The 18790-nt window shown below is 36.8% G+C and overlaps 1 protein-coding gene across 1 annotated transcript in view; it reads left to right on the top strand.

The window, feature by feature from the left end:
• LOC107751310 (heparan sulfate 2-O-sulfotransferase 1-like) overlaps window positions 1–12797 on the top strand; it is a 74371-nt gene extending 61574 nt beyond the window's left edge. Inside the window, exons 2-6 of the mRNA XM_016566986.1 lie at window positions 8751–9013; window positions 11471–11556; window positions 12120–12258; window positions 12348–12445; window positions 12592–12797. Coding sequence (XP_016422472.1) covers window positions 8751–9013; window positions 11471–11556; window positions 12120–12258; window positions 12348–12445; window positions 12592–12775 — 770 coding nt within the window. The 3' untranslated portion in view covers window positions 12776–12797. The remainder of the gene's footprint in view (window positions 1–8750; window positions 9014–11470; window positions 11557–12119; window positions 12259–12347; window positions 12446–12591) is intronic.
• The last annotated feature ends 5993 nt before the right edge of the window (window positions 12798–18790 follow it).

Below are 18790 nucleotides of genomic sequence, written 5' to 3'. Positions count from 1 at the left end.
CCCGGAAAACAAATGCTGTAGTCCAAACGAGCCGTTCGTTGTAGTTCTTGAAAAGGGATTTTTTAAAAAACGAAATATCTCCCTTTGGAGTGGACTTTGAGATTTGTAACTTTCTAGATCTTTTTTATGCCCAAACATACACACTACACACTGACTAAAATTAAAAAAGTGAAAAAGCATAATAGGACCCCTTTAATATAGGTTTGTTTTCCAGTTTCAAGCAGGAAACTGTCTTGTCATGTTTGAATGAGCTTCAAAACTGACAGAGTGTCATAGAGACTATCCTCACATGTGCAGGCGTGCTTATACACATTTAAAGACTGCTGTCATCGCTCAGAGATGAGAGATCTGCTCTGCTGATCACATACCTCTTATTCCAAGCACACAATAGTGCTCTTCCTGCTGCTTGTGGTACTGAGGTGAACTTCAGCGCTGCAGTTCGGTACTGCCTCATGAGAGCAACAACAAAGGCTTGAATTCCAGCGGCTAATCTTTGATAGTGGCACCTTTTCAACTACACTATTTAACTAGCTTATGACTTCTCTAGAGCTTTTTCTTCAGAGGAAAGGCACTGGATTAGGATAATAAATAAAGGTACAGAATAGGGCACAGCTGGTGGGGGGATGGAAAGGAACTTCAGCCATTATTTGAGGGAAAGGGCATACAGGTATTGGAGAAAGGGTAGATATCAAAATATTAAGCTGACATATCTCTCTTCCTGTCTTCCACCGAGCATGACCGCTCTGACCCCTTTCTTAACATGTAACATTTGTTCATTCCTTGCAGATTAGATGCTGTAACATGCATCTGATGTATTTCAAAGCCTTTAGGTGTACATACAGAATACCCAAACAACATTGAATCTCTGACTTCCAGTTCATTCCAGATGAGAGCCACCTGCTGGATATGAACTTGTAAATAAAGTAACCATAAAGCCCTTCAAACAGTTTAGATTTTAGTCCCATCAATGCTCATCTGTTCATAAAAATTATGTAAAAGAAAATTGTCATAACATACGCACCATCTATAAAGTCTTTTCTTTGACTACTATAGGGGAAATTTTGAAGATGTTTCTCCATAATGAATACTATTCCAACTATCCTCAAGCCATACAATTCCTTTGTGTGGAACTACACCAAAATTATGTCATTTATTTACTGTAAGACTTGCCATATATATTTAGCATATCTGCATATTTAAACTTGGCAGAGAAAATGATATGAAGCTTATATGAAAAAGAGCAGCCAGAACATTTTTCTAAATTTGTAATTTTGTGTTCTATGGAAAAAAAAATCCTATAGGTTTTGTAACAACCTGAGAGTGAGTGATGTGTTAGGCCTATTTTTCTTCAGAAATATATATTTTTTCAAATATATATTTAATATAAAAATATATTTACATTGATATATTTATATTTGTATACAGTTATTGTATTTAAAATGCCTACAGAAAAAAAGAATTGCATAGGTATGAGCATGAGGGCGAGTAAATGATGACAGAATTAAATTTTTTGTGTGAACTATCCTTTTAAGTTTTACACAAAAGCACAGTATGATTGTTCATGTATCTTGAAGCGTGCAGGGTTGGAACCCTACAACCCTTGCTTCTTGTCTAGATCTTTAAATACTAGGTCACACTTCCTCCTAAAATCCTGCATGAACACATACTATGCGAAGGAGATGTAAGCTACACTAGCTATGGTTTACATTAATAATTTACACTAATAACATGATCAGTAGAACCTAATTTTATACAAAAAGTCCAGTTTGTTTCCGTCTTCCCATCAAATGATTTACTGATATGGAGATGAGGACAGCAGTTGATCAATTCTGATGGTCGATCAGTTCTGTGTAGCATTAATTTGTGGATGAAACCTGCTGAGCCTCCCCATGAGGGAAACCCCTCTCAAAGCCCCTGCCAATTTGGCTACCTGGCAGCTTGATGCTGCCCTCTACTGTGCAGAACAGAAACCAGAGAGAATAAGAGATGCGCCTAGATGTTAATGAGCTCCCATCAGACCTTGCTTTCATTACAAAAGCAAAAACGCCTCAAACAGCTTCACTTGTAATTATGCATCCTCCTCTTAACATCATCAAAGGCTTAATCACCTGGAAAGTCGTTTGCGTGTCAGGAAAGAGCAGGTTGTTTTACTAATTAAGATGAGCAATGCAACCGTGCCTGCTGGCCTCTCCCTTTTTGCTGTTCTCGGAAGAAGAGCTGAGCTTCAGATAGATGAAAACTAAGATGCATGAGTGTGAGAAATGCATTCTTGTTGTGAGTATGTAAAGAAGCTGGAGGGAGTTGGAAGGCTGTGGAGCTGTAATGGACGTTATGTGCAATGACACAACTGAGCCATCTCCATCGCTCTCCATTAAGAGCAGTTTCAGCCTTCTGTTAGTGCCAGCAGAGGACAAACACCACAGCTCAGGTTTCAGGCTTCATCACTTCTTGCCTATTACACTCCCAACTTTTTATCTATGATGCTTTTTTTTTTTACTGCTGTATGGCTGCACTCTATGCTGAGATTGAAATGGCATGACAAAACTAACCATTTCCTGTCGGGTCTCGGGTCTGATCACCTGTTTCTTGTTGTCTCTGTGTTGTGTGTTGTGGTGCATGGTTGTTTTGACAGCTCGCCACGTGCGCATATGTCAGCATGATTGTTTCCCCGCCCTCCTTGTTATCTGCTCGCCCCTTGTTTCACACCTGGTTCTGGTCTTCTCATTAGCTTCTCCTTATAGCTCCTCGTGTTTCTCTGCCTTTTGTCAGATTGTTGTGATTATTCCCTTGCTCTGACTGTCTATGTTAGTATCGTTTACCTGCCCTGTCTTGTCTCGTCCAGGCTCCAGTGCTCGTAGCTGTTTGTTGTATCTCCCGCACCTCTCTGTGCGTGCAGGAACCCGTGGGCGTCCTCCGGCATCCGCCTACCCTGGGACTCTGCGGTCTCGTTGTTGGGCTGCTCAGCCTCTCGCTCGGATTAGCAAGCTGCTTTCCCCCCATCTGGGTGGTTGGGAGTTCCACGTCCACACTGACTGTCCGCGAAGGCACTCATTGCCCGCGGTGATTTCTCTGTTCTATAAAGCCTTTGTTGTACCCGCATCTGAATCCAGCCTCGTTTCTCCGACAATTTCCATTTCTAGTTTCTTATTATATATAATTTTATAATCATTATAAACTATTTTGTTGCAGTAGACAGTTGCTACGGTCAAGGACAACCTAGTAATATTACAAAACATGCTGTTAATTAATATTAATCAGTACTTAATTGTATAATTGCACTGTAATAGGGAAACCTTAAAATATTGTAACTTTTTTTTAGATATTGTTTATTTTTCATGGAAAATTATATGTATGTTCTTTTCATAGAAGAATTTCATCACCAATTTCTATAGTGTAGTATTTATATGTATATATCAAAAGTGGTTGGAAAAGTTATCTCTCACCCACAATGCACTGCACATTGTAAAGCACATTTATGTATTTTTATCTCTTCCGTGATGGAGTGGGATCCAAATGTTTAAATTTTTTTTTTTTTTTTTTGTGGAACTTGTGGATTGGTCGTAGTATATCCAAACTTCCACAATCAGATACTTTTTGTTCACGTTTAATGTTTAATATACATTTATATATTATTTTAAACCGTTAACATTGTAAACCATACTATTGTGAAATAACTACTCTAAAATATTTTATTTTCTGTTATATATAACTTTTTAAAATGTAATAAATTCCTGTGATGGTAAAGCTGAATATTTATCTGCCTTTACTGCAGTCTTCAGTTGATGTCCAAGGTTGATATGTTATTGTTTTGGTATTATTATTATCACGATAATATTGTATGGTCATGTGACCTTTGATCACCTGGAGGTAGGCCTATAAAGTTTGCGATATCAGTGTTGTTCATTTGTCTGATGAAGAGCCTGCGTGCTCGAAACGTCACATATGCTATGCGACAGTCTTTTTAAAAAATAATTTTTTTGATACTTTTGGAGCTTTGGTGTTGCCGACTTTGCATCTAAAATATTGCTAAATAATAGTATTCATTTCTTAAAAAAAAAATTGGTAACACTTTACTTTAAGGATAAAATTTTAGCTATTAATTTGTTGCTTATTAGCATGCATATTACTAGCATACTGGCTGTTTATTAGTACTTATAAAGCACATATTAATGCCTTATTCTGCATGACCAAACTGCAGAAATGACCCTAACATGAGCTGAAGATACACAGTTGTTGAACATTTTGTCACAATTTAATTGTATTCAATCCACTCAAATTTCTAAAATGTAGGTTGTGGGAGAGAATACATTATACCCTTGATCTGTGTTGCTTCACTAAATGAGCAATAACCGATCGTGCCAATACTGACACCAGTCATTTTTTACTAGATCATCTGATGTTTCATATAAAAAATGGGTAACACTTTATTTTAAGGACCACAGTTTTGCTATTAATTAGTTGCATATCGCATGCATATTACTAGCATATTGACTGTTTATTAGTAATTATAAATCACATATTAATCCCTTATTCTGCATGACCGTATTTTAGATCCCTTAATCCACCCCATACCTAAACTTAACAACTACCTTTCTAACTATTAATAATCAGCAAATTAGGAGTTTGTTCAGGGAAAACTCTTAGTTAATAATGAATATGTGTTCCCTATTCTAAAGTGTTACCAACAAATCTTACTGACTTTTGAATGGTAGTGTACATAACTTACTTACATATACGTACTTCATAAGTACACATTTTTATGATATTATTTTGATTTAAAGGGGTCACCACTGAAACACACAGCTCTCCCTGACATGGCTGCATCAACACTACAGCTGTTCATGAAACCACGGCTTCTTTCTTTGCGTGCACATTTGGGCGGCATTATGCTAATATTTCCACATAGTGACGTAGACATGTGGGGGCGTGTTAGAATGAGCCGTTTTAGGTAGGTGTGGTTGACTCTTAACTTTTATAAAGAATATCTCTTTGGATTTGAGACTTTAGTGTTTGCAACTTTACAGATCTTCTTTATGCACCAAGAGCTTGTAACACTCCAAAGAGAAAGGAAAACTTGAAATCGCATCATATGACCCCTTTAACATTTTTATGTTGTTGGCTGCTTTCAATGTGGGCAGGGCTGTGGTATGATTCTCAGAAATAAAAAACCAAACAAGCATCCAACAAAATGTAGTGTTGTTGCTGGTGAGGATACGTGTTAGGGGAGCATTCTAGTTTTGGTGCTTTGTGTCAATCACAGTGTAGACAGCTATGTTGATTTGGGATAGTGTCCTAGTTAGATGGGATGTCAGACTGAATGGATGTGATGTAGATGAGATGTCAGGCTGAGTGTGGTTAGGGTCCTCTGCGGTGGAGGATGCTTTAGAGCAGCACAGCTGATGCATGGAAGCTTGTTAAGACTTGATCAATATTTTAAGTGGCTTATTTTATGCACTGGTAGGCGTGCTCTGTTGAAGACTGATGAGTCTATTAGCAAACTGAGTTTTGTGTAATTGCTGTGTGTAAAATGAGCATATGATACAGCGTGATGACTTGGGAGAGATTTCATTATTTTTTAGCTTGGCTTTTGTTTTCGGGATCACTGTGCATTTCCATTATTAGTGCACAGAGCGTACAATTCCACTGTTATTTAGTTTGTTTACACTTCAGAAGAGATTATCCTATTTAAGTCAAATTTAAGTGGCTTTGTGTAATGAAAGTCTATTGTTTATCATTGTGTAAAATTGCAAATCTACTACAATGCACAATATCCAGTTTTATTTCCTTTTTTGTTCTCCTTTCATACTAAACAAGTACTGTGGTATAACTATGACACTGTACAGTGATGCATCAGATGGTAATAATGTGGTATTCATTTATTAAAATTGGAAATTGCATTGTAAAGAGATAAGTTATTGGCTTTGTTGTGTATAGAGGATTTTGTCTGTATACCGTTTGGTGTTTTCATCCTGAAGTCTCTTGGCTCCACATGAACCGCAAGGGAAATCTTGTTTTGTTGAGTGTTGGTCCCTTATGAGACACTGGTGTCTTTTAAAAGCACTTTAAAGACACTGAAAATTTGTGAGCAGTGCTTCCTTTAGACAGTAGAGTGTGACCAGCTCAGACCCGCACATCTGTTCACAGTTTGGCCAGAAAGAAACAGATTGAAAAGTCTAAATGATTCACATTGTATCTGATTGGTGACCCACTGTTCTTCACTCAAGACACACATTGAGCTTCAGGTGCAATGTGCTTCCCTTTCATGGCAGATTTTGAAGAATGGAAACGGCTGCCAAACATAAAAGTATAAATACAAAACTGTAAGTATTTAATTTTAAATGAATATGAATACATTTTTGTGAAAAACTTTCAGTTATGAATATGTGTAAAGAAAATATGCTTCAATTATTCTTAGGTATACACTGATATGGAAATTACAGTTAATTGAAAATGATTTCTATTTAATTACTTATGTTTTTTTTATTATTATTATTTTGTGTGTGTGTGTGTGTGTGTGTGGGAAGCTGTGAAACGGATACTATATTCTAGGTTTTAGATTTAAAAAATTGTAAACTCTTCATCTTACAGTGATTTGAACTGTAAGTGTCTCTGTGATTATCTTGTATAGTCCCTTATTGTCTCCACCGTCAATTTCTGCAGCTTCCAGAATGTAACTAAAAACCTATGAAATAAGAAAAAATGCATACCAGCTCAAAAGTGGAATTTTTAAGCCATTCTCTCTTGTAGGCAAGTGGTTCTCAGTTGCAAATTTTTCTGATATTATTCAATATACAGGGTAATTATTACTACATTTATACTATTATTACTATATGTATACTACATGTTTTGTCTTTTTGATATTTTTCTCTACTTGTGTATGTTACATTACACTTTCTTTGCACCATTTTAAGCAGCTGAGCTGCAAATTCTTTGGTAATATAGCAATATAAATGTACAATTATTTGTCATGCCAGTACATTGAAACTGAAAGCTGAGGGATTTTATGGTGCACAATTCTCTTGACATCTTACTACTGGCGTGAAGTTATTGTGTTGAGTGTGAGGGTGTGTGTACATAAAGCAGAACACACACTGCTACTGAAACTGCTTGCTTTGTTTTCTCCTCTCAATCCATTATTCAGGCCTTTTCATCCTGCTGCTGTTTTCTGTCGCCTAAATCAACAGGTGGCTGAAGGGACTGTTGGGAACCTTTACAGATCTTTAGCTGCCCCAGATTTATTGGCTGTAGTCTCTCTCTCTCTCTCTCTCTCTCTCTCTCTGAAAATACTTAAACTTTACAGCTACATTTCCCACCAGCTACTTGCATTAAATTTGCAGATGGATGGATTTGCATAATCTACAGTTCTCCCTGCAATTAAACTTTGATCATCATGATTATAGAGTATTTTAAAATAGAGAATACATTCTGCAGCTCTATTGGCATATTTATTACAATCTAAGGTCAGATGAACTCAATTTATTTCTAAATGTCAGGCATAACATGGCATAATTAGATGTTTCAGATACTTTCCACCCCAACCCTCCCCCACCCCAAAAAAATGTGCACAAGGATGACCTAAACCATGTTTTGGCTTTGTCTACCATGACATATTCAAGATCTGTGTGCATATACGTTAGGTCACTTTAGGTAAACAGTAGGGGTGTGACGAGACACTTATCCCAAGAGACGAGACGAGATTTTTTGACTTTTTTAAAGAAATCCTCAATGATGACATATATAGGGAAAAATAGTCTTTTTTTTGTAATTATTGAAATTAATTATTGTTTAACTGTAATTATTGAAAATTAAGCAAACAAGATTTTTTGGCAAACAAAGGGGATTTACTATTAAAATTAAAACATGGAAGAAATGTTTTGTGTGATTATTCCTTAAAAAATAATGTTTGTTTAATTTTAGTAGTAGTAGTAGTAGTATAGGCTATGTACATTCTACTGAAAAATTGTTATAGGCACGATGTCTTCAAATCAAACAGGACTTTTATTTTGACGGGTTGCCGTGAATACCTTTACAGTCCTGTGTATGAGATATGATGCTAGTTTTACTCAAATCAAACGCTAAAATGCTCATAAAGTGACTCTCAGAGCAGTTCTGTAGATGTTGTTCATGTGTTTACGTCCTCATTTAGTGAGACGGCAGACGCTGAAATCACCACCAGTGTCAGGCGTGCTTCAGTAAGTGTGTAGTAAATGAAACCGCGCGTCTGAACCGAAATATATCTGAAAGGTCTGCGCGAGGATATCGTCACGTTCTCGCGAGATCTGACTGGTCGCACATCGGATCTCGCGAGATCTCGTGCCACGAGATCTCGTCACACCCCTAGTAAACAGTATTTGAAGGGATTAGTCCACCTAAAATGAAAATTATGTCATCAGTCTTCTGTGGAACGTACGTAAAAGAAGATATTTTGAAGAATGTTGGTAACCATTCAGTGAATGGGAAGTCAATGGGAAAGGAAAAATGCTTGGTCACCAACATAGTACCACAAGAAGTACCACTGTTCCACAAGTACCACAGAAGAAATTAAGCCATACAGGTTTGGAAAGACATGAGAGTGAGTAGATGATGACAATTTTTGGGTGAACTGTCCCTTTAAATCTGTAGAAATTCTACAGAAGTATTTAAGTGTACAATAGTATTTGTATAATTTTAGGGTTTTTGCAAATAAAAAATAAAATAAAGATAAATGCATGTTTGTAGATGTAAATATGATCATCTTCTCTCTCCTGCAGAGCGCACCATGGCCAGACACGAGGTGCGAGAGGTGGAGCAGAGACAGACACGGGACGGCTTGCAGAGACGGACACGGGACGGCTTGCGGGACTCTCCTGCATTGCCTGAGATTGAGGATCTGATCATCATCTATAACCGTGTGCCCAAGACTGCCAGCACCTCCTTCACCAACATTGCATATGACCTGTGTGGAAAGAACCGTTTCCATGTTCTCCACATCAACACCACCAAGAATAATCCGGTCATGTCCCTGCAGGATCAGGTAACATGTCCACTACATTACATTCAGCTTATGCCACTTTTCCACTAGGGTTGGGCGATGTCTACCAAATTGGCATCGGACGATGTCTACAGTGAAACATCGTGATGGACGATAACATCGGGGGGTGGGGGGGTGAGGGGTGTGCCCGAAGTGTGAAACAAATAACGCCTTATACGGAGCCACTAAAAGGTTAGCCGCTTGCTAGCGGTAGTCTTTTGCATTACAGTACATGAAAGTTCACTTACCACCTACACAGAGTAAGGAGAAATGTCTGATAGGACGATGGCGAATGATTTGCTGATCCTGAGCACCAATGACAAACATCTAATCTTGTCAAATGTGTGGTAAGTACTGCCGCTCCATAGTATAGAGTCCTTGTGATCGCGAATCTCAAAAGTGAAAGTAAAATGAGAGCGCGCAATCGAAAGTGGTTTCAATAGCGGATCCCTGATGCCCGCAATTTATATACAGTCGCCTATACTTACCAAACGATATAATTGCGAGAAAAAGTATTGAAATATTTTTTTTATCCTCCCATCTCGTAGGCTATTTATTCCCTTTAGGGTTTCTGTAGTACACTCCATTTCCTTTCCAAACACAGAACTGGGATGTGGCGGATTGCGGGAGAGGTGGTGGTGGTGGTGATGGTGGTGGGTGGGGGGTGTATCACGATGTCAGCTTAACATCGTGATGTGTGTCAGCCATCGGCGATGGACGATGGCATTGTCTATCGGCCCAACCCTATTTTCCACTGCGTGATACGACTCTGCTCGCTTGACTTTTGCTTTTCCACTGCAGTTTAGTACTGCTTCAAAGTGGGTGGGATTATAGACTGATAATTTTAGTTGCGCCACCACCTCGTCTACTGACCACTATACAGCCATTTCTTTTTTTTTTAAAGTTGCGTGCGACGGTCGTTGAAAGCAACAAATGATACTGCGGTGGCTGTTGACCAATCAGTAACCAATCCAATGACCAATCAGTGATCTGCAGTGTTTATACGTCACATTTTAGTATCGGTACAGCTCGCTTGGTTACCTCAACTGAGGTGGTACTAAAAAAGTACCATGCAATGGAAAAGCGCCATTACATTACATCAAAATGTTTGCCATTTCTGTGAATATTATGAGATTATTTAACATTTTAGTCCAATTATGTGAACATAATTCTTAAGTTTTGCAAGTCCACTCATACGAGTCGTCAAAGAGATTAATGAGATTGTCACACCTAGCTCGTTTGAGCACTCCAAATGATCCAAGGGTTTATATAACTGTATATGAACACTTCATATGAACTCAGAACACCCTAAAAGGAGCCAGTGTCCTTTTGTGGTTCAGCTGAGTCCCTTTTTAAATCCATAACTGTTTTTTGTTCATTTAAAGTATACTATGTAAAACCACATTTAAAGTGTTCTTTCTATATGTGAATCCTGTGATTGCAAAGCTGGATTTTCAGCAGCCATTCGCTCAAAAATGCTTACACAGTGTAATAATTAAATAGCCAGATACTGTATATGAAAATGCCAGCTATTGGGCATATTTTACAGACACACTTAAGTTGTGCAGTTCAGACCAGAGGTGCAGAGGTGTATTGTGCTTGTACTGATGACATTCCGATTGGTCTTTTGCTCAATTCTCACTCTGACAGTCCAGGTGATGTTAGCGTAGCGGCCCTGCGTTTCTGTCTAACAAGCAGTCTCATCTCAGGCTCCACCTCCATAATTCATAACCTACTGTCAATATCCACAATGCTACTGTGCCTTTGTGTGACAAGTAGCGCTGAACCGATAGATAAAAAGAAGAACAAAGAATGAATTGCAGCTCTTGTTGACAACAGCAAAGAAAGACGATTCTCTATTCATCACATGTATTGTTATATAGGGTAACGTGTTGTCAGCTAACAGAAAGCAATCTTGAGTTTTATTTGCAGAGTTGAAGGTGCTCCCTTCAAATAAAGCATTCCCGCATCATTTTGACCTCACATGTGTCAACAACATTATTCAACACAGCATGTGGCTTTGTCAGTCTGCGATCATGAGCGTATGTTTACATTTGTATTCACGTCATTGCCATCCACGAAATAATATGCCTCGGAGCAGGGGGAGGGAAGGTGTTATTTGTCTGTGATTTTGCCAAGGTAATATCCAGTCTAGCTTTCAACAAAGCCTTTCGACGGTGCAGATGGTACAACCTTTCCCTCCCAGCGGAGTACAGCTGTGGGACTATGGGGAGGATGTTTGGAGAAAACATTGCTGAAATGTGTTTGCATTAAGTAGTCTCTTGGCTGGTTGGTTTAGCAGCCCGTGACAGATGCAGTACGTCAGTGCGAGATTGTTATTTGAGATTTGGATATCGCTGATGCTTGAATGATGGGGGCATATCACACATGCAGTAAAATACATTTAGAGGTTTATAAACTGTACAGGGACAAATCGAATGTGTTATCTTGTGCTTACAGATGAGGTTTGTAAGGAATGTGACATCCTGGCGAGAAATGAAACCAGGTTTCTACCACGGCCATGTCGCCTACCTGGACTTCACAAAGTAAGTTTTGCTGGATTGATACAAAACCATCACTACGATCACTGGAAGCAATTGCACTACACTTCACCGTAGTTAATATGGTTATATGTGTTCTTAAGGCACACAAGTCCTTATCTAATAGCACATTTGTTGTTGTCTTTTCCTGTAAAATGGGACATCCATCAGACTAATTTACTGATGTGAGAAGATACGTTTAAGTGCTGCACTCTAGTGGTTGAAAGTGGAACGTTTTTATTTTTTCTTGTGGATTTGAAATCTGAAATCAGAATTTTTTGTTTTGGTTTGTTTTTGGTTTTATTTTTGTTTTGTTTTACATGATCAAAAGGAACATAGCATATATTGAAATTTAGAAATTTTTATTCAATTTAGATTTTTTTTTCACAGATTGTTGTGGTGATAATATAATTGTAACGAAGAACATGGAAAATTAAGAATTTAGAACAAAATGTAAAAAAAATAAGCATTTTGACAGGTGTCTTGTGGAGTGGACTCCACATAATATATAACATAATATAATATAAAATAAATTATAATATAATATAAAATAATGTTTACCTGAATAGGTTTGGAGTCAAGGGGAAGCCGGTTTACATCAACATTGTGCGGGACCCTATCGAGAGGTTGGTGTCTTACTACTATTTTCTCCGATTTGGAGACGATTATCGGCCAGGTCTCAGGCGGAGAAAGCAGGGGGACAAAAAGGTATTATCTTTTTGAACTATTATTCAAAGTAACTATTAATTTTCTCCCCATGTGCATGCTAAGATGCAATATGTGTGAATGTTTTTCAGACATTTGATGAGTGTGTGTCATCAGGAGGTTCTGACTGCGCTCCTGAGAAGCTTTGGTTACAGATCCCGTTCTTCTGTGGCCATTACTCTGAGTGCTGGTGGGTAATATGAGCAGCCTGTTACTCTGTTTTTCATGTAATGCTCGTTCGCATTAGACAAATTGATTGATTTACTCTTTACTGATTTGTTCTCTAAACTGCTGTATGTAGGAGCTGGAAATGATCTTGTGTGTCTGTTTGTGCAGGAATGTTGGCAGTAGGTGGGCTCTCGAGCAGGCCAAGTATAATTTGGTGAATGAGTATCTGCTTGTGGGAGTGACTGAGGAGCTGGAGGATTTTATCATGATGCTCGAGGCAGCCCTGCCACGTTTCTTCAGAGGTGCGACTGAGCTGTACCGCACAGGTACTTGGTCATCTTTTAAGAATTAAAGGAATAGTTCAAAAAAAAAAAAAAAAAGACCATTCTGCTCTCTACCTTTACTTTACTTTTATCTACTCACCTTCGTCTTTCCAAATCCAACTTTCTTTTTTTCCATGTAACACAAACGGTGAATACAATAGCTTTGTGTGAGATTGAGAAACAGCCTGAAGGTCAAATTCAAACATTCATGACAGCCCATGAAAGAAGTACCTTAACAATGTGTGATTTGTAGATGAATAATTCTTAGTCAAATCTTTTCAATTAATTGGTTGAAATTAATTCATTTGGAAACCCTTTTGAACATTTTGTTCATGAACTGGACTGATCCAGTTCTCAAGTTATACATGTACTTATGGTTCTTTTGCATCCATTATTAAGCTTGAAAGCTCATTGTAATTGCATGGAAAAGAATGACTAGAACATTAAAAAACATAATTCTCCTTTTGTGTTCAGTGGAAGAAAGATATTCATAAGGGCCCTATACTATACAGGGTTTCTGCAGGTATCATCAAATCTAATTTATTGCTTTTTTAATGCCATTTTTAAATTTCTTTAATGACTTAAAGGGATAGTTCACCCAAAAATGAAAATTTGATGTTTATCTGCTTACCCCCAGGGCATCCAAGATGTAGGTGACTTTGTTTCTTCAGTAGAACACAAATGATGATTTTTAACTCCAACTGTTGCAGTCTGTCAGTCGTATAATACATGGCAATGGTAACAAAATCTATGAGAGTAAAAAAAACATGCACAGACAAATCCAAATTAAACCCTGCGGCTCGTGACGACACATTGATGTCCTAAGACACGAAACGATCGGTTTGTGTGAGAAACCGAACAGTATTTATATAATTTTTTACCTCTAATACTACACACCTCAATGCCGTAGGTAGAGGTGTGTAGTGTGTTTAATTTGGATTTGTCTGTGCATGTTTTTTTTACTCTCATAGATTTTGTTACCATTGCCATGCATTATACGACTGATAGACTGCAACGGTTGGAGTTAAAAATCATCATTTGTGTTCTACTGAAGAAACAAAGTCACCTACATCTTGGATGCCCTGGGGGTAAGCAGATAAACATTACATTTTCATTTTTGGGTGAACTATCCCTTTAAACGACCCATATGTATCACACACACTCCCAGTCAAAGGTTTTTAGTGTTTTTGAAACAAGTCTCTTCTGCTCACCAAGGCAGCAGTAATAGTAATATTGAGAAATATTATTTAAATTAAAAATAACAGTTTTTTATTTTAATATATTTTTAAAATGCAATCTATTCCTTTCATGACAAAGCTGAATTTTCAGCAGCCATTACTCCAGACTTCAGTGTCACATGATCCTTCAGAAATCATTCTAATATCCTAATCTGCTGCTCTGTAATGATCAATTATTATTGGTGCTTAATTATTATTAATGATGGTTCTTACTATAATCAATATTGAACACATTTTTTTTCTGCTGCATATTTTTGTGGAAACCGTGATACATTTTACGTTTCAAGATTCTTTGAATATTTCAAAATGTTCAAAATAACAGCATTTATTTGAAATAAAATCTTTTGTAACACGACTTTACTGAAATGTTTTTACTGACACTTTTGATCAATTTAATTTGTCCTTGTTGAATAAAAGTATTTATAAAAATAAATACAATTTAATTTAATTTATTTTTTTTACATTTTTTATGGTACATTTGAATGGTAATATATTGGTTTCCACAACGACTGGAGTAAAGATGCTCAAAATGCTTTCATAAGTTTAATTTACAGTAAGTTACTGGCGAACTGCTGCCAGTAAGTTACTGTAATTTCTACAGGAAATTTTTAACAGTGAACAGTTCAACTTTAAACTGACCTCTAAGATGAACTTTCATCTTTCATTGTTCCACTACAGAGACTGTTTAGGACAGATTAAAGTATCATCTTGTAGCAGAGTATTGACTTGAGGTAACTTGGTCTCAACAGCCTACTACCCTCTCAGAAGTCCTAATTATACTGCATTTTACCAGAAGATAAAAAAGACAGAAAGAGGCTCAAACCAACATTAGTTGTACACTCAATAGTGCCTTCATGAATCATTCATTCCACCCTGGTTTCAGCAGTTGTTCAGGTCATTTAAACAAAGTCTGTATATTAAATTGTTTTAAAAACTGCCAGCTTTTCCTTTTTTTTTTTGGATAAATTGTCTCAAAGCATTTCAAATAAACTTTACTGTCTGCGAGACCATGTTGTTTTCAGGATGCTTAGTTTCTCTTACAAACACTAATAATTCAGTTTTCAACCTGGGCTTCGGTGATATGCTTAAAAATTGCGTACATTTTGAGAGGAGAGGTTTCAGGACTGTCAAAGTTAACTTGTTAAATTAAGACAAATGAATTATGTTAAACTTAGTCATTTTTTCCTTACTGATTTATCAAATAGAATGATCATATTAATTTATCAGATAATACAGAAGTTTGGGGTCACTAAGATTATTTTTTCAAGGCTGCATTTGTTTGATCAAAAATACACAGAACATATTTAATGTATTTGAAAATGTATTCGATTCATGTGATGCCGAAATTTTATTTTCAGCAGCCATTACTCTTTTAGCACATTATCCTTCAGTAATCATTGCAACATCCTGATTTGGTGATTAAGAAATATTTATTTCTATAAATGTTTTGTTGCTTAATATTTTTGTGGAAACTGTCTATTATTTTGGGAGTCTTTGATACATAGAAAGCTCAAAAGAACAGCATTTATTTGAAATGAAAATCTTAAATCTTTTGTAACTATTTACTTGTAAAAAAAAATAACCATGTTTACTGTTACTTGTGATCAACTTGATGCATCACCAACAAAAGTATTAATTTCTATCAAAAAAAAAATCCCAACTGATCTTACTGATCTCAATGTAACTATACAGTTTTGGTTTGCAGTACACTTATTATTTCTTTTTATATTAATAACATCCTCTCTACTGTAAATGCCCACTTTCCATGATCAAGTCCTAACCTACATTTTATTTTCTTGTCGAATAATTTATTTCTCTCCGAAATATGTCACATTACAGAAAATGGTTTACGACAGGGCTGTACAAGGTCAGATGTAATCACACTATTATAGTATTGTAATAGCTGCACTAGTAAATAACAAGCAGCCTATGCCACACATCTTGGTATGGGTCACTTCTTATTATCAGTTGTTCTGTCTCAGTTTTAGTTTCACCATTAAACAAGGGGAGACAGTCATGGTGACTAGGAAAAATACAATCTAATTCGGAAATGGGACAGTAAAAGTGGGAGGAGAGTGAGTGTGTTCAATGTGATCAGTGGACAACAAAACATCTGCCTTCATTTCCACACAGACAGACATTATACAGGCCAAAACCATGAGGAGAGAACGTCTGCTTCACAAAAGGGAACTAAATTAACTTTTTTTTTTTTTTAGCTGCAGGCATAACAAAGCATTGTTTCATTAGGCAGATGAATGCAGGCTGATAATTACTCCTCAATTAAAAAGAGCCTGTACCATGTATTGATTTGCAAGGGAGAAGGTTAATTAGGAGCGCTGAAGTTCTCGGTGTTCTGTCGATGTAGCATTGCTGTCATTTGTTTGTTTCCATGTCGGTGAGTATCTTATGAAACATGATTGTCTCGGCGTTATTGTGTTTAGAATGCTTTTAAGTTTACTGACAGTATCTCTTGAAGGATCACTGATGGGTAAAGAGCTATAGCATTCTCGGAGCCTAAAACGATTGCATGTTTTCAAGTGTGACCAGCTGGGTCTTTCTAAGTATTTGGATGGCATTTGTGTCCCTTACATAAAAAAATAATGGTAATAATGTAAAATCAATAACTCTAATAGGACTATTTACAGTTAATATTTTAAATCGTTTTCTTTGTTCATAAATATTTTTTGGCCTGTTCCCAGTCTAACTTGCCTTTGCTGTGTTAGCAAATACAACTTAAAAATATATACAGGAAGATAAAATGTTAGCATTTATTTCCTGTGTGTGTGTAGTCCACTTTAGACATTCTACTAACTACTATTTATGCAAAGTTACTTAATAGTCAGTAGAAAGCCTAAACTGAACTCTCGATAAAGTGTAACATATATTATATTATATTATATTATATATTTAGATAATTTATGTAATTTGCCCTTGTTTTTTTATATATTTCTAGGCTTTGACAAACACTTTGTCCTTGTGTGTTCAGATTATCCATCAACCCTGTTACCATTCTGCTTATTTTATTTTGAATTAAGAATGACAAAGACAGTGTGGCATTAAGACATGGCTATAGCTCCTATATATGACGTTCCCATGAGTTACTATTGCCTTGTCCAAATACCCACACTTGTGGTCTTGGCCACTTGAGAGCATGTGCGTGCGACAGGAAGTAAGTGGGCAAGAAAGTCCCAGGTCTTAAAAACGGCAAAGCGCAGTGCCTTTAACGCACACTAAATCCACACTATCTCGAATACCGCCCTGGAGAGCTATTCGAGGCTTAGTGTATCCCATCATGCATCATATTCTGGAAATAAATCGTGAGACTTTTTGCCGAGATCTCGCGAGAGGTCACGGAAACCTTTCCAATGTAAGTTAAATATTAATACAATAATTAGATAGAAAAACAGTGTTTTTACGTTTTATTGGTGCAAAGATGAGTAGTGGTGATTTTTATTTTGTACAACATTTGCAACTGCTTTTTATCACTTAAAGGTCCCATATTGTCAAAACTGAAATTCCATGATAACTGAGGTCTAAGGGCTATGTAACTACCATATAAGTTTCAAAACAGTCAAACCACAGTCAAATGCACACAGCCTGCATAAAGTACACTGTAAAAAAATTTCACCCCTTTCAACTTAAAAACGTAAGTTTTGTGGCTGCCTTAAAATTGTAAGTTAAATCAACTTAAAAGTACAAGTCATTTCAACTCACTAATTTAAATCTTGCCTAGTGCTGAATTGTTTTATTTATAGTTTATACTCTTTATTTGGTACAGAAATGCAAAACTTACCCCTCATCCAGTCTCAGACTCACAAGACTGTGCCTGTAAAAACTAAACAAAAAATTATTCAACTTAAATTGACTTGTAAACAACACACACACACACAAGCAAAGCCATTTCCTATACAACAACCTCATAATAACCTGAGTTGCCTGAAAAAAAAATATTAAGATGGATGGTGATCCTCACTGTAACGTGCTCAGTCATAGCCTACAAAGGGAGGTAAACGGGAAATTGTTGGTTACTTGCTAATTACAGTTAAGCCCAAAGATGTAAGTTACACAACACTTTTACAGACTTTTTGTTCATGATTAAAATATGACCGCCCAACGGACAGCTTCCTCAAGTTCATGAGTTGTTCGTCTGAAATTCCTCCGCGATTTAGTTAGTTCGCTGTATAGTCTGCCCGTGTCTCCTTGTTTGATGTTGCACTGCGATGTCTCATGTTTCAAACATGAGTCTAATCTCTAGATTTGCTGAATATTTTTTTTTTCTGTAAGCAATTTGCAATCGTAAAACAAAATTATATATAAAATATATGATGGACAATAAAATAACAAATGGCACAGAAAACGAGCTTGTGAGGAACAGATGTAAGGTTAGGCTTACAGTGCGTGCAACTGAATGAATGTAACATCTTACATGTCGGTTGTTTGGCTGACAAAAACGTCTTTCTAAAAAAGTAGTCACAAATGAACAAGGTTAACAATTGTTTGAATCGTGGTCTCTTAAATCATATTAAGAAGTTTCATATGTTCATCTAGTTTGAATAGAACAAACTGACAAAACTGGTGATGATTAGTTCATGCGTCGTAGAAAACAGCTCGGGCGTCGTCTAACGTTACCTCAAGTTAACTTATATTATCCTACTTGAACGGTTGATAAAAAAAATAAAATAATAATAAAAAAACACAATCAACTTTACTCAGTAACGAATACCAACTCAAACGCACGAAGCCTGACTGGGGTAAACTTCCAGTGGGCGCGAAAATGCCGAGCCTGCTCAGCAAAGCCAACTGGTA

Source organism: Sinocyclocheilus rhinocerous, unplaced genomic scaffold (genome assembly GCF_001515625.1).
Source record: "Sinocyclocheilus rhinocerous isolate Xijiao unplaced genomic scaffold, SAMN03320098_v1.1 scaffold2981, whole genome shotgun sequence".
Lineage (NCBI taxonomy): Eukaryota > Metazoa > Chordata > Actinopteri > Cypriniformes > Cyprinidae > Sinocyclocheilus > Sinocyclocheilus rhinocerous.
Note: the sequence above shows the minus strand (reverse complement) of the source record. Positions and strands in the feature narration are given on the sequence as shown.